At 57.9% G+C, this 16,753-nt stretch overlaps 1 protein-coding gene across 1 annotated transcript; it reads right to left on the bottom strand.

The window, feature by feature from the left end:
* Positions 1 to 1,271: 1,271 nt before the first annotated feature.
* Positions 1,272 to 2,889, bottom strand: LOC149861599 (cell adhesion molecule CEACAM20-like). The gene is made up of 6 exons (XM_090053782.1): positions 2,615 to 2,889; positions 2,217 to 2,515; positions 1,826 to 1,912; positions 1,646 to 1,718; positions 1,453 to 1,507; positions 1,272 to 1,319 (listed from the first exon to the last, which is right to left on the bottom strand). The coding sequence occupies exons 1-6, from the start codon at positions 2,887 to 2,889 to the stop codon at positions 1,272 to 1,274; spliced, it is 837 nt and encodes a 278-aa protein (XP_089909908.1).
* Positions 2,890 to 16,753: the final 13,864 nt, after the last annotated feature.

A 16,753-nucleotide genomic window follows, 5' to 3' on the forward strand; every position in this document is an offset into this window, starting at 1 on the left:
TATGATTCCCACTGCCCCCCCCACACACACACACAAGCCTGCATTGTTGTCAGCTCTGGGGGGGGAGTGGGGTCTGGGGGGCATGAGAGCAGGGGTGCTGGGAGCCCAGACACCCTGGTTCCCTCCCAGGCCTGGGACAGGAGCGGGGCATCGAGTGGCTTTGGGCAGGGAGCCTGGACGCCTGCGTTCCCTCCGGTTGTGACAAGAGTGGGGACTGTGCAGGGTGGGTGGGGGGGTGCTGGGGAGGGGCACTGGGATCCCCGCCTCCTGTGTTCATTCCCAGTTGGCAGCGAGGATGCCTGGGTTCTCTCCCTGGTCCAGGAGAGGAGGGTTATCGAGGGGCTTATGAGGAGGAACCTGGACGCCTGGGCTCCCTCCAGCTCTGGGAGTGGAGTGGGGCTTGTGGGAGGGTGAGGGCATGGGGTGCTGGGAGCCTGGACGCCTGGGTCCCACACCCGCAACCACTGGCAGTGTGTAGGGGGTGCACCGAGGTGCATAAGCACCCCCTTAGCGTGACAGCGCATGCTCTGCAAAAAGGTGCTGCTGACACTGCTGATGGCACCTGCGGGCAGTTGCTGCTTGCCACCCCCACCCCTTGCTCCAGCGGTGTCTGCGGATGGTCCATGATCACTGCTGGCCACCACTGATGCTGCCGGCAGTGTCTGCAGAGGTCACTGACCGCTGGTCGCTGCTTGCCACGCCCCACCCTGCCACTGACAGTGCCGTGGCTGCCTGCGGGAGCTCCCCACTTACCACCGACACCGCCTGTGGGAGATCGCCACGCTCCCCTGGTCGCTGGGGGCATGCGGCATTCATAGGTGACAACGAAGAGGGCAGAGATGCCATCTGGATCTTGATGCCCCGTTTCCGTGGTGGCCAAAGTCATGGGAGGGAGGCACCCACCCATGAGCTTTCACCTTGGAAGCCCAAACAGGGTTTGCCTGGGGAGGCAGCAAACCAGCCGGGCTTTACAGGTGACCCTCGCCATTCATGGGGGACCCGTTCTCGTACCCCCATGAAAGGGGAAATCCGCGAATACGGCCTGTGATGAAGAGCGCGGTGCCCCAATGGCTCTGGGGGGGCAGCGGGAGCGTGGCGGCAGCAAGTGCAGAGCTCCTGAGGAGCTCCTGGAAGTGTATCGGGCATATTTAAAATGCAGGTCCAGCATTCGCAAATGTGTGAAACCGCAACTGCCAAACCTGCAAAAAGCAAGGGTTTTCTGTATTTGTCCACAGTGGGGGGGTCAAGTGCACTGGGCTGGGGGGCATCGCTCAGGTCCTCAGCTCCTTGTGCAGGTCCCTGGGGCCGAGCTGCAGCGTCTGGGAGGAGACAGGGGCAGGTCAGAGACACGGGGAGGAGATGGGGGGCAAGGGAGACGATCCCAGCCCCGCTCCCGGCGCTGGGGCGTGATGAGCTGCCTGGTGCTCAGCAGCCAGGTGGGGGGGTCCTTACCTGGTAGGTGGGGTCGGGGGACCTCCCGGGCTGGGCCAGGGCAGAGACGGAGGCAAGAGGGTCGTTAGCACCAGAGATGCCCCCGGGGACCATAGCACAGAGGGGGAAAGGCAAGGGGCTGCAGGTTGGGTGTGAGGGGCACTGGGGTGGGGGGGTCAAGCCCCTATCACTCACCACTGCCCCCACTGAGGCCGGGGGGGTCACATTCTCATACATCGGGGAGGACTCCTTGCTGTCCCGCGGGGTCTTCCTCCAACAGTGTCGCACTAGGGGAGAGGAGAGAGGCTGAGACCGGGGACCCAGGTGTCCTGGAGCTCCCCCGACAGCCCCCGTTCCCCTCACGCGCGGGGGTGCACCCAGGCATCAGGGCAGCTACTCACATAGGACACAGGCCAGGGCCCCCCCAGCGTTGCAGCCACCAGCGTGATCCCAGCCACAGCTCCGGCTGAGAGACTGGGACCTGCATCAAGGGGAGAGATCAGAGTGGGGCAGAGACCCCTCGTTCCCCCTCAGCCCTGTCCCCACAGCACTGCCCAGGGGCACTCGCCCGCCCCAGGCCGATGGAGACGGCAGCACGTGCCCAACCTCCCCCCCCGCCAATGGGAGAGAACCCGGGGGCTTGCAGACACGGGGTCCTGGCCGTGGGGGTCCCGGGCAGGTGTCAAGAGCACACAGATGTAGCCCTCTCCCATGCTCAGTGCTGGGACCACGGCAGGCAGCAGCTGACCCCAGGCAGCACGGGCTGGGGGTGGCCCCGGACTCACCTGCCTGCTGCCCCGGCCCCAGGCCGATGGAGACGGAGGCAGTGGCACTGTGGCCCGTGCGGGGGTTGGTGGCGCGGCACTTGAACACGCCTGTCTGCTCTGCGCCCCTCAGCGCCAGGCTCAGGACGGCGCCGGTCAGGGCTGGGACCCGGTCAGAGCCATTGTGGGACCAGTGGAACCGCGGGGCCGGGAATGAGTCAGCCGCACACGTCAGGGTCACGTTGTCGCCGAGCAGTGGGTGCAGGGGCCCCGGCGGGGTGATGTGGGCAGCGACCGGACCATCTGTGGGGAAAGTGAGGGTTGACACTACCCACGGCCACCCCAGAGCCAGCCACGTCCCAGGGTATGACACCAGTAGCAACACCCACCCCAGAGCCAGCCGCATCCCGGGGTGTTATACCAGTCCTGATGCGCTGACGGGGTTCCTGACCTCACAAGTGTAATTACCAGCGTCGTCCCGGCCGACCCCCCGCACCATCAGGATCCGGTTCCCCGGGGACAGGCCCACACGGCAGCCAGGCACCAGGACAGAGCCATCGTGCTCCCACAGCAGCGTCTCGGTGCTGGGGGGGGCCTTGCACATGAGCTTGCGGGTGCTGTTCTCCACCATCGTGGAGTCGGAGGACGTCACCTTGGGCTGCGACAGCGTCTCTGTGAGGGATGGAGGCGGCATTACTGGGCTCCCACCTGCCCCTGCCCACGTGCCTCGACAGGTACTGGGGAAGGTGGGATCCTGCGGCCCGGCCCACATCCAGGATCGAGGCTCCTGGGTGCTGACGGCTCCTTCATAGGGCCGTCGTGACAGGCATGTGGCTGGCCCACTTCGAACCGGTCTCCGACCAGTGCCCATTCTGCCTTGAGAGGGAGACGCTGACGCACCTTGTCACCGAGCGCGCCAGGCTGCAGCCCCAGCACCTCCTCCTCCAGAACTTGCTCCTCAAGTCCTGGCTGCACGTCCCCCCGTACCTTTTGCTTTATGAACACCCCATCCGTCGCCCCACCAAGGCCCGGGACCTCCTGGTCAACCTCCCCCTGGCGCTGGCCAAGCTCGTCATCCGGCAGTCCAGGAAGGAGGCCCTGGCCGGGAAGGCTCCCGGGGACCTCGGGGCATTTTCCCTCGGTGTCCTTCGCGCGCGTCTCCGGGCGCAGCACTGCTGGGCAGTAGCCGCGGGCGAGCTCCCTCGGTTCGCGAGCAGGCGGGCGCTGTTCGGGGTCTCTGCTCAGTGTCCCCCGGGAAGCACTCGTTTTGACCCTATGACCCGCACGAGCACACCCTGTTTTCTCTTTTGTTGTCCCCTGTAACTTATTGGTGTTTTTAAGGCGCTGGTCGCCCTACCCAGTGGCGGCCCCTACCCCTCGCAGTTTTAGGCTTTTAACTTTTTTTAAAGCTTTTAGCCTTTTTATATAAACTGCACGAAGAACATCGAGCGCCAGACGCCATTTCAATGACCCATCCCTGAAATTTTAGTTGATGTCATCACTGCGCTGGTCGCCCACCACCGGAACAGCATCATGCAGCGGCGATGACGGCCGGGCTGGACCTGCCCAGCTGGGGCGCAACATTGGACTGTCCCTGGGCTCCCACAAGGGGTCCAGAGGACGTAGTGAACTCGGCCACCGACCGCCAGCGACCCCAGATCCAGCGGCACATCCGCGACGTGAGGACATCAAATAGTCCCCCTGGGTGCTGACCTCCCCCAGCCACACCCACAGGCCCTGCCCACCCCCAACACCATCATGGTCCCTGCCACAGGGGCCGCGGTTGAGCCTGGGGGTGCCGGCGGGTGTGGGAAGGCAGACAGGTTGCACAGGACAACGCAGGGTAACGGTGCCGTCCCCCCATCCGAGTCCCCCCGTGGCCGTCGGGGCAGGGAACGTGGATGGAGCATCAATGGTGATGGGGGGCGCTGTCAAGGGGTTGCCCTGAGCGTGAGAGGCCTCGGGGCCAACGGGGGTCCAGGGGACCCCTGCCCCAGGGGAAGTGACCAGAGGGCCCCGGGGCCTGGGCACAACTCACCCCAGAGCCGCAGGTCCAGGCGGCGGCTGGCGGCCGTGAGCCCAGTGACAGGGTTGTGCACCTCGCAGCGGTACGTGCCCTGCTGGCCCCAGCCCAGCACGGCCAAGGTCAAAGTCTGCCCCACGCCAGGCAGCACAGTGTCATTATGAAACCACCCACACCACTGGGCTGGCACGGAGCCGGCCTCGCACGTCAGCCCCAGCGCCGAGCTCACGGCCCGGTCCAGGGGCCCTGGCGGGGTGATGGTGGCAGCATCCGGCCCGTCTGCGGGGAGACGCGTGGGGTCAGGGGGGCAGAGCCGGGTCCAGAACCAGCCGCATCCCAGGACCTTACACCCAGCCCCGACGCCCACCCCGGTCCAGCCGCATGTCGGGCCTGTGATACCCACCCCGACACCCACCCCAGAGCCAGCCACATCTCGGGGGCCCTGTGATACTCACAGGCGACCGTAATGGTGACAGGTGGCTGCGGTTGTGGCTGACGGGGTTCCTGACCTCACAAGTGTAATTACCAGCGTTGTCCCTGCCGACCCCCCGCACTGTCAGGCTCCGGTTCCCCGGGGACAGCCCCACGCGGCCGCCGGGCACCAGGACAGAGCCGTCGTGCTCCCACAGCAGCGTCTCGGTGCTGGGGGGACTATTTGATGTCCACAATCTCGCGGCGAAGCCGCTAGGATCTCGGGGTCGCCTGCGGTCAGGAGCCTTGTGATCACAGTCCTCCAGGTCCGACGTGGGGGCCCGGAGATGGCCCAATGTTGCACCCCGACTCAGCAGGTCCCAGCCGGATGTCGGCATCATCGGCCTCCTGCCTCCGGTGTCAGCACCCAGCACTTGGTGACATCAACTAAAACAGTCTGGACAGGGATTCTCGTCGGCGTCCAGCGCTCGGTGTTCCAGCGGTTCATAAAAAGGCTAAAAGCTTAAAAGCATAAAAGCAGTAAAAAAGCTAAAAACCTAAAACCACCACAGGGCCGCCACTGGGTAGGGCGACCAGCGCCTTAAAAACACCAATAAGTTACAGGGGACACCTAAAGAGAAAACAGGGTGTGCTCGTGTGGGTCATAGGGTCAAAACGAGTGCTCCCCAGGGGGACACCGAGCAGAGACCCCGGACAGCACCCGCCAGCTTGCGAACTGAGGGAGCTCGCCCGCAGCTACTGCCCAGTGGTGCTGCGCCCAGAGACGCGCGCGAAGGACACCGAGGGAAAACGCCCCGAGGTCCCCGGGAGCCTTCCCGGCCAGGGCCTCCTTCCTGGACCGCCGGATGACGAGCTTGGCCAGCACCAGGGGGAGGTTGACCAGGAGGTCCCGGGCCTTGGTGGGGTGACGGATGGGCTGTGCGTAAAGCAAAAGGTGCAGGGGGACATGCAGCCAGGACTTGAGGAGCAAGTTCTGGAGGAGGAGGTGCAGGGGCTGCAGCCTGGCGCGCTCGGTGACAAGGTGCGCCAGCGTCTCCCTCTCCGTACAAAAGGGGCACTGGTTGGAGACCGGCTCAAAGTGGGCCGCCCACATGCCCGTTGCGACGGCCCCGTGCAGGAGCCGCCAGCCTAGGCCCCCGGTGGCTCTCAGGATGAGGTCCGAGTACAGGCTCTGCCACCGGGGCCCGTCGGCCTCGCCCCCGCCAAAGTAGTCCTGCCAGGCGGTGTCCTGGCGCGCCGCAAGGGCGGTTGGTGCTGGGGGAGCCTCGCACATGAGCTCGAGGGTGCTGTTCTCCACCACCATGGGGCTGGCGAGCGTCACCTTGGGCTGCAACAGCACCCCTGTGCCCACGGGGCAAAGGCCACGTTACCACGGTCCCTGCTCCCCACGCCCCAACCCGGGGCCCACCCCAGCACATTGTGGGAGCCTGGGTGTTTTCGGGCAATTTGCCCACATGTGCGGTTTGGGGAGCCTTTGTGACCCCCTGGGGGAGGTGAGGCCCCAGTCGCTCTGAGCAGGCGTCACGCCGGCGTTGCGGGCACCGGCAGCGGGCAGGGCCGGCTGCGCTTGGGCAGGCGCTGGGTGCGAGGCCGAGGAAATGGGCTCAGAAAACCGGCTGACGAGCCGGCAGGGCTGGGCCTGCTCCCTGCCCCCAGCTTCGCCTTTCTGGAGAGGAAACTGCAGCTCCGCCACACGGGCAGCTCCTGCCTGGCTGTTGCCCGGGCCTCAGCCCTCCCTTCCCACCAGGGCCGTCGGGGGCCTTCCCCGCCCCTGCACCCCGAGGGCCAGCGCCCCACACGCGAGAGGGCCCAGGCCCGCCATGGCCTGTCTTGCCCGAGCCCGCGGGCGGCGGCTGGTGGCCAGGGCCCGGGGGCGGGAGTGGGGGGGGGCAGTGCGGGGGCCCGGGCTGGAGCCTTGTGCCCCGCACCCGGCTGTCCCCGCGGGACACCGCCCCGCTGAGCCCCCCACCTCCATCACAAAGACTCGAGGGCGCAGGCAGTGCCAGGGCACTGCCCGGGGAAGCCCACAGCACCACAGGTTCCCCAGCTGCGGGGGGCGGTCGCCGGCTCCCCTGGGCATTGCAGCATGGGCCGTTGTAGCCCTTTCTGGGCCTTGGGGGGGCTGTGCCTCAGGAGTGGGGGGCACTGGCCAGGCTGCGGGGGTGACACTGCTGGGAACTGCACCTTTAAAGGGCTTTCCCTGCCCCCCTGGTACCCCCCACTCCCGAGCTGCAGCCCCCTCCTCCCCTGGCCATGCCGTGCCCCTAAGACCCAGGCAGTGAGGTCAGTCAGGCCGTGCCCACAGCCCACGTCGTGCCCCCCCTGGAGGTTGCAATCTAAACAGAGACATGCCAGCGCCAGCACCAGCAGAGCCAGGAAGAGCTGTGGGGCTGCAGCCGGCCTACCCCAGGGAGGGGGGCGGCTCAAGGGGTCCCACCAGGTGCTGGCCATGGGGACATGCCCCAGGGGCGTGGTCCTGGCAGGTGACAACAGGGAGGCAAGGCCAAAGGTGGGGGCAGGGAGGGGTCCTGAGCACGAGCAAAGGAAGTTGGCGTGCAGGATGCAGCAGAGGGGCTGCGGGTTGGCAGTGAGAGGTCCCCCAGCGAGGAGGGTGGAGGGCGGGTGCGGGGCCACCCCTGGAGGAAGCCAGGCCCCGGGAAGGGGCAGCGTGGAGCGGCCGCCCCCGCCCCCCCGAGTCCAGAGCCCAGACAGGTGCCACGGCCCCTCCGCAGCACCCAGGTGTCCGGGTGGGACCCAGGTGTCCGGGTGCACCAGTGGGCTTTGCACCTGCCTTGAGATGGTGGGAGCTGGCAGAGACATGACCAAGAGGCATCCCCACACTTCAGACACTTCCACCGCAGTGGCTACATGCTTCCTGCCTCATGTTCCTTCTGCACAGGGTGCAGGGCGCTCACAGCAGTGCTAAGAAATGTGTAGAGCTGCAGAGAAAACCTCACACCGGTTCTGTCATCCCTTTAGCAGGAAATGCCAGCACAGAGACTGACGTGGAGGTGGGGGTAGGGGGAGCTGGAGGATGGACATGGACAGGGAGCACCTGCAGCTGCATTGCGAAGTAATGGGGACCTTGCCCTTGGCACCTATGGCTGCAGGCTCAATCCCGGTCACGATGACCCCGTCCCTCTGTGCAGCGCTCGCAGCGTTCCTGTCCTCACAAGTGTAATCACCAGCATCATCCTCAGTGAGCCCGTGCATCGTCAGGCTCCAGTTCCCCGGGGACAGCCCCATGTGGCTGCTGGCCCCGGGATGGAGCCGACGCAGTCCCACAGCAGCGTCTAGGTCGCGGGGGGCCTTGATACCGGCTGCCAACTAGTCATCGCACCATTGATTACTGCTCTCAGTGCCCGATGCTTCAGCCAGTTTTCTATTCCCCTTACAGTCCATTCATCCAGCCCATACTTCCTTAGCTTGCTTGCAAGAATATTGTGGGAGACTGTATCAGAAGCCTGGCTAAAATCAAGGTATATCGCACCCACCGGTCTTGCTGAATCCGGACAACCAGTTACCTTGTCATAGAAGGCAATAGATTGAGCTTTGACATACCTTAAAAATATCTTTATACAGGTTGGGTTTTTTTTAAACAAGCATCTTGACAAAAAACATTTTTAAAATTCCTATTAAATCAGAAAGAATCTAATTTAAATTTTAAAAAATTCAATTTTTAATTTTTAACTAATGATCAGTGTGCTACTCGCCCTTTCCCCTGCTCCCCTGAGCCCTCTAAGGGGCGGGTGTAGGTGTTGCGGAAATGGGACTCCCCCGGGGCCTCAGGCTGGTCTCAGTGCAGGTAACCCAGGGCTCTGTCCCGCTGCAGGTTCCCCTGGAGCCGTGGAGACCTGGGAGTTGTCAGCAGATGGGAGCTCCTCAGGCTGGTGCCCCAGACGAGGCCCTTCCCGCGGACCAGGTATGAAACGCTGGTTTTACCCTTTCCGGCAGCAGAAGACACCACCCATCTCTCTGCCAGAACATTTTGATGGGGTCGCTGCTCCAACAGATCAGCTTCTCTTGTTTTCCCACTGCCCCTGGAAGTATCGCACATGCCCTGGAGAAGACCTTGTATTTTCCCTTAAAATGTGGATCTGCTACAATCCCAACATCCCTTAAGCTTCTTTCCTAGGGAGCAATGTCTCTGCAGGCTCTAACATGGTGCTGTGATCACCACCCCATGCTGGGACAGTAATCGGGGCTCCTCTCCAGCTTCATGCCTGTGGAGGTCTGTTAGCAAGAGCTGTGGGACTTGGAGTTTTCCTTCTTCTCCCCTACTCTTCTTCACAGTGAAGCCTCTGACTGCCTTAGTCCCGGGCCAGGCCAGGAGACGAGCCGGGCTTCCCCCGTGCCAGCAGCGCCAGGGCTGACCTGTGCACGCTCTTCCCCACCCGCAGGTGCCAGGACCCTGAGCAGAGCTGAGCAGCAGCCTCCTGAGGAGGGGCCTGCGATCCTGGAGCTGCAGAGGACTTGCCCAGGGAGACTGGAGGAGAGGGGCTCCCCGACGCCTGAGCCGGGCCCAGGGCAGATGGGGCAGGGCAGGCCTCCAGAGCAGGGGGAGAGCGCGGAGGTGAGCAGGGCCCCCGGGTCACTCGTGGGTGGGAGCGCAGCTGGGGCAGAGCCAGGAGGAGCCGGGGTGGTAGAAAGACTATGGAGAGCGGAGAGCCCTGAAAAGCATCAAGCCTGTGGTGATGATGACTACAAACACACCAAACTGGCATTAGCAGGAGCTCCTTCCCAAGCGCAGATAGCCAGGGCGGTGCTGGCAAAGGAAGGCCGGTCAGGGCTGATGGAGCTGGGGCTGCCTGACACTAAAAAGTGGTGCCCAGGCTGCCTCAAGAACTGAGCAAATCCAACATGATGAGCTGGGCTAAAGCCGACACATGAGCTCTTGCGTCCACACCTGCATCCACATTGCATGTCAGCTGAAAACTGGGAAGTATTGCACCCTTTCCTACCATGACAAAGCCTACAATTAGTTGTAGCACAGAGTGATCCCAGCACGGGGCTGCGGGGGCTGGAGGCAGGTGGGAGAGGAGACGCTGATGGCGTGACGCTTGTGCCTGCAGCTCCGGGAGGTGTTCGAGGACGTGGCCGTGTATTTCACGCGGAGGGAGTGGGAGCTGCTGGACGATGACGACAGGGTGCTTTACCGGGACCAGATGCTGAGGAATTATGAAGCTCTCGTTTCCCTGGGTAAAGCTCTGGCTCTTGCTTCTCCCTGGAGCTATGTGAGCTCTGGAGTTTATTGTCTTCTTCCTGTTTTTCAACAGTCTCATCCTCACGCACCTTTGCCTGGTGGTTTAAGTCCATTTCTTCCCCTCTTCCCTGTCTGCGATAAGGCCACTCTCACATTTCTTTTTGAACAGTCCTCCGTCATTTAATTCAATCACCCTCATTTGCATCTTCCCCATTCTTATAACTGCTGGTGTTTCCATATCCAGCAGTTTCTTGACAACATGATCTACCTTTGCCTTCTCAGCGTGTTTGTACCAGCTCCAGTTCATTGTGCCTAAATTCATTAACAGCTCTTCCTTGGGGAGTGTTTCTAATTTTCTCCTTCACTACTGTGTCCTTTCCAAACATATCTAACAGTCTTATCATGCTCAGTTCAGTACTATCTAAATGTTTTTTCTCCTCCTTTGGTTACAATCCAGCAGAAGTTAATGGAAGTGGAATTAGCCTCTGCTGCTACAACAGGTGGATGTTGCATTTCCTTGTCTTCCTATAGTGACATATGTGCACATGATGTAACCCAAATACTTCTCTCAAGGGGTCACTGGAAGCTTAACATCTTCATCGCCATAGACCAGAGACTTTGGCTTTGCTGTATTTACATTAAGACCTGTGCTCTGAAGCTCGCTCTGCCAGTCTCAAATGTTTTCTTGTTCTCCTCCTAAAAGCCCTCTGCAGATCAGATGCCCATCACTGTGATACAAAGAAGTGGGCTAAATGCAGGGCCTAGTGAAAACCAGTTTTCACTTCCAAAGGATCTCTAATACAGGGGCTTATTCTGGCTTGTGTACAGGGTTGCAGTACTATCAGACAGTTTGCTTTCCTGATTCTTTCTTTCCCCTCCACTTCCCCATGAACAGTGGTCTCCAAAGTGGGGTGCACGCACCCAAGGGGGTGCGCAAGATGATCCATTGGGGTGCGGGAAGAAAATATTAGAACTTCTATTTATATTTATTTTTTAGCTAAAAAAATAAGAAAGAAATTAAGCTTTACTGGTATTTAATATACAGATTGACACTGGCGCCCTCACTCGGTCCGTATGTCAGACGGTCACGTGTCACGTACAGCGTGCGAGTAGTACATGTATATAATTTATAAATAAATAAATATACATATATCGGGGGTGCATGCTCAAAAATGTTTTACTGATAGGGCTGCACGATCAAAAACATTTGGCAACCACTGCCCTAGAGGATGTCTTTAAGGAAGTGCTCAAATGGTTTCTGTAGCTCAACGAAGACCATATAGACAAGTTCTACGTTATGGGCTTTCACATCTTATGACGCGTGTCTTTCTGCCTTCCTTTGTCATTTCCATGACTCCCAGGAACTTTCTTTTAAACTCCGCAGTATTTGCCAACCCGTGAACTCAACTCCATTCCTGGGATAATCCTCCCATTGGATGGGACGCTTCATTCAGTTGCAACTACAGTTATTATAAATTCATCTTTTCCTGGGCCCTGGTGATGCTGATTCTTCCCCTCTCCCAGAATCTAGTTCCATTTTCATCCACCTGTCCTGGATGCTCTCACTGCCCAGGGTCCTCATTTCCATTCTTTTAACTGGAATGATGCTGATAAGAGAGATGCTATTTGTCCAGAAGTGTGTCCAATGTCTCTTCACTTTAGTACCTTGAAAACAATAAAAGCGTTATCTTTCTGCTCCCTAGTACATCACAGATCACTGCATCTCCATGCTAATCCCTGGTGATAATGTCAGTTTGATACCTTTCCTATATCAAGGACTGGTTTGTTTCCTTTGATTATTCCTCCACCACTTGGATGACAAGGACCATCATCTATTGAAGGCTTCTCCCTGCAGTGCCTTCACTTTCACCCTAAACACCCATCCTCCCGTATCTATCCAGGCCCTAGTAGAAACATTGAGTTTGTTGGATCCATTCCCCAAATCCCAGTTGGATATTCTGGATCCAGTACCCACTCACAACACTCTAACCACTGCCCCAAACAGGATATCGAGGGCCCACACCTGACTTACTCAGCCACATCCAGTGAGGACAAGTGGAGCTCTGGGTCTGTGATGATGGGGACTGTGGGGAAATCTGAGGATCAAAGGACCTGCTGCCAGGTGAGTTGTGGCTGTCCCCTCCACCTGACCCCCCTCCCAAAACTGCTGCATGTCCGGAGTGCCAGGGAACCTGGTAACTGCAGCCGTGCCCTGTGCTGCCATTTCAGGGGGCTGACCTGAAATACAGGACAGTATGCTGTAATGTGTCCTGGCAGGGGTTGTTCCCACTACTTGAAATCCAACGATATTGAGACAAGCAGCTTTTCCCTTCTTCTCTCCATCATTACACTTCTCAGGGGACAATAGAATTTGCTATCTTCATTTTTTGGCCCAGATCTGGTTTCCCTGGGATACCGTGATTTTAATGTTCATCGTCACTCAGCAATGCAAGAGTTCATTCCCCAGCCCAAGGTAGCCATACCTCTCTAAAACCCTCTCCCAAGGCAGGATGGGTTTTGTAGCCCCCCCATGGAAATCAAGATGATATACAGAAGATGTGTTTAACCATTCCTGTTGGACAAGAGAGAAGCTGGGGCCCTCCCTGGCTTCTCCTGGTCCGGGTAATCTGCACCCCAGGAAGTGTTTCATTCTGGTCTCAGGCTGCATTAAATGGCTCCATGGTTCAGGTGGGATTCAGAATCTTTCATGTTGTGGGGGGAAAGATATCCCCCATGTTTTGCACCAGAATTGTCCCCTTTCTGTTTCCTCTCTAAGCCCCGGTGTGTCACAAACCCCAAGAATCAACACAGAGTCCAGGTTTGGGTTCATGCCATGGCCTTTGTCTTGGTGCAGGTTCCTCTGACATGCAGGCCACCTGGGACTCGTGAGCAGAGGAAAGCTCCAAGGGCTCATTCCCTGCACCAGACCTTGCCCTGGAAGCACAGCCGTGCTGCTCTCAGAAGAGCGAGCCACCGCTCTAGTCCTCCCCTCCTCCTCCACCCATTAGAGTATGAAGACATTCAAGCTTCATACACATGTCCTAATGCACATGTCCCACATGTGCTTGTTTCAGCAGGGCCCATGGTGATGGGGCTGACAGCTGGGGCAGAATCCCTGAGAGTGACTCTGAACGACCCCGAGTCGGGAACATTAGCCCAGCACAAGGACCTGCCTCTCCCTTACCCCCAGCACTCGGGGTTCCTGAAGGAAGACCTTGATTTCTTGAGGGAACACAAGTGCCAAGGTCCAAGCCTACTCAGAGGCCCATCCCAGCAGAAGGAATAGCAGTGTTTGCCCCTTGGCAGCAGGGCAGGGACTAATCTAGAGCTTATCTTCCCCATGCAGGAGGTGCCTGGCTCCTGAGCAGAGCTGAGGAGCAGCCTCTTGTGCAAAGGCCTGCAAACCCAGAGCCACCAGGAACTTCCCCAGGGATTTGGGGTGAGACGGACTCCCTGAGACCTGCGAAGAAACAAAGGCACACGAGTCAGGGGAGGCCCCAAAAGCACAAGGAGAATATCTCAGTGAACCAGGTACCATCTCCAGTTGAGCCTGAGGGTGGAGAAGGGGGCAGAGCCCAAAAAGAGCCCTGGGTGTAGGGAGTGTTGGCTGTAGCTGTGTGAAGCTGAAAGACCTACAGAGCCACTAGAAAGAGACACTGCATGCAAGCCAAAACTGGGGAGGGCCTCAGAGGGAAGCAGAAGCTCACTACCAACCAAAGGGGAAGAGCCCACCTCTGTCCTAACATCAGGAAAACCTTTAACTGCCCATCACTCCTAGCTCTTCATAAGATAAGGCACAGTGGGGAGAAGCCCTATGTATGAACCAAGTGTTGGAAGAGCATCACCTGTCTCTTGACCATGATTGCTCACCATCAGACCCATTCTGGAGAGCTCCCCTGCCACTTCACCAAATGGGGGAAGAGCTTTTTCTGCCCATCTTACCTGGACAAGCACCTACATTTGCACAGGGGGGATGCATCAGTACTGCTGTGTCAAGTGTCATTATACCTTCACCCATTTTATCTCCCTGTCTCAGCACTGGTGCATCTACCTGGAGAGTAAGACACACCGCTGCACTGAGTGCAGGAAGAACTTTATCTGCTGGCAAGACCTGTCCCAGCACCAGTGTGCGCAGAATGGGATGCAGCCACATGATGGCACCAGGCGTGGGAAGAGCTTGAGGCAGCCCTTTAACCTGGCCAGGCACGGAGGCACGCACACAAGGGAGAAGCCACATCAGTGCTTGGAGTGTGGGAAGAGCTTCACCTGCTCCTCCAACCTGGTCTGGCACCAGTTCATCCACATAGGGGAGAAGCCATATCAGTGCTCAGAGTGTAGGAAGAGCTTCACCTGCTTCTCCAACCTAACCCAACATCAGTTCACCCACATGGGGAAGAAGCAACATCGGTGCTTGGAGTGTGGGAAGAGCTTCACCTGCTCTTCTGGCCTAGCCTGACACCAGCTCACCCACACGGAGGAGAAGCCATATCAGTGCCTGGAGTGTGAGAAGAGCTTCACTCACTCTTCCAGCCTGGCCACGAACTGTATTATCTACTCTGGGGACAAAACACATCAGTGCTCGGAGTGTGGGAAGAACTTCACCCGATCCTCCCGCCTGGCCCGGCACCAGCGCATCCACACAGAAAAGAAAGCACATCAGTGATTGGAGTGTGGCAAGTGCTTTCCTCACTCCTCCAAATTGGCCCAGCACCAGCATCCATACCTGGGAGCATCCACTTTTCTGCCAGCAATGCAGGGAAGGCTTGGGGACGTCTAGCTGCTCAGCACCCACCAGTGTCTTCATCTAGGCAAGCAGCCTCATGCTGGTGGACTGCAGCAAGAGTTCACACATTGTTTGGCCCTTCTAGGCCCTGCAGAACCCAAAGAACACAGAGGCTAGCCCCCAAGGTCTCATGAGGGGGAGGGTTAAAAGGAAATACATCATGCAGAAGCCAGCCCAGATGCTGGGGGGAACCTGTGAGATCTTTGAATCGGCCTTGGAGCTGTGCCATCCCCATCATTCCCTAAAATCAATGAGTGCTCCTAGGGGGCAGAAGTGCCTTCATGATAGGGTGCCCTCCCCAAGACCACTGGCTCTAAATGGCCCGCAGGGACTGTCTTTGGCCAAATCCCAGCTTTGTCTTTCCTCCAGGGTTCTGGTACGTGAGGCTTGTGAGTTGCAGGAAGAATGGCATTTATTGCATTTACTCCAGGAGTTTGTGGCCATTACTCCTGGTTTTCCTCTCGGGTGCCCTGGTGGGCAGTTGAAGGCTGCTATAAAATCCGCCTCTGACTCTTCTCTTCTTCACACTAAATAAGCCCCGTTCTCTCAGCTTCTCCTTGCAAGTAATGTACCTCAGCCCCCTTGCCATTTTCATTGTCCTCTGCTGGCTATTTCCAATTTGTCCACATCCTTTCTGTAGTGGGGTCCCCAAAACTGGACACAGTGCTCCAGATGTGACTGAAACCTACCCTCGCCCTCCACCCTCCAGTGTATCTACTACTCCCCCAGCTTGGTGTCATCCGTGAACTTGCTTAGGGTACACTCCATCCTATCTTCCAGACTGTTAATGAAGACATGAACAAAACCAGCCCCGTAACCAACCCCTGGGGCTTTCTGCTTGATACTGGCTGCCGGCTAGACCTCAAGCTATTGATCACTTCCTTTTGAGCCTAATGATCCGGCCAGCTTTCTATCCAGCCTACAGTCCATTCATCCAACCTGCACTTCCTTAGCTTGCTTGCAAGAATGCTATAGGAGACTGTGTCAAAAGCCTTGCTGAAGTCCAAGGATATCGCATCCACTGCTTTGCCTGCATCTTACCTTTATTATAGCAGGTAATCGAGTTTGTCAGGCATGACTTGCCCTTGATGAATCCATGCTGACTTCCTCATCATCTTGTTCTCCAAGTGTTTTAACATGGATTCTTTGAGGACTTACCACATAATTTTTTGGGGGATTGAGGTGAGGCTGACTGCTCTGGATTCCTCCTTCTTCCCTTTCTTTAAGACGGGCACTAGATTTGCCCTTTTCCAATCATCTGGGGCCTCCCTTTATCAACACGAGTTTTCAAAGATAATGGCCTGTGGTTCTGCAATTACGCCAGCCAATTCTCTCAGCACCCTCAGCAGCATTGTATCCAGCCCCGTGGCCATGCACCTGTCCAGATTTTCTGAACAGTCCCTAACCTCTTCTTTCATTGCTGAGGGCTGCCGACCTTCTCTCCAAACTGTGCTGTCCAGTGCAGTAGTCTGGAGTTGACCTTGCCCCATCATCGGTTACTAGGTTGCCTCCCCCATTCAGTAAGGGATCCACCCATACTTTCTCTGACTTTCCTCTTGTTGCTGGCATAATTGTAGAAACCCTATTTTTTACCATTCATGTTGCTTGCTAGTTGCAACTCCAACTGCGTTGGGGCTTTCCTGATTTCATCCCTGCGTGGCCAAGCAATATTTTTATCCCCCTCCCTAGTCATCTGTCCAAGCTTCCACATCTTGTGAGCTTCCTTTTTGTGTTTAAGCTCACCAAAGAGTTATCTGCTAAGCCAAGCTGTTCACCTCCCATACTTGCTAGTTTTCATGCCTTTTGGGTTGGTTTGTTCCTGCACACTCAGCAAGGTATCTTTAAAATACAGTCAGCTCTCCCAGACTCCTTTCCCCTCACACTTGATCTTCTCATGGTCACTGCTGGGGGACGCAAAGGTCGTGTAGGTGGGACTTCAACTCATTTGAAAATTTCCATTGATGATTAATATAATACTGAAATGCATGTAGACATAAAAATACACTTCTTGGGGAAAGTGGGGTTTTCTTTTTATCATGGTGGGACCAGGGTTTTTTGACAAAATGGTGGGACGTAAAGTGCAAACGGTTGAGAGCCCCACTGCATTAGGGCCCACA

This window comes from Crocodylus siamensis, chromosome 6, assembly GCF_052110815.1.
Source record: "Crocodylus siamensis isolate JL-2025a chromosome 6, ASM5211081v1, whole genome shotgun sequence".
NCBI lineage: Eukaryota > Metazoa > Chordata > Crocodylia > Crocodylidae > Crocodylus > Crocodylus siamensis.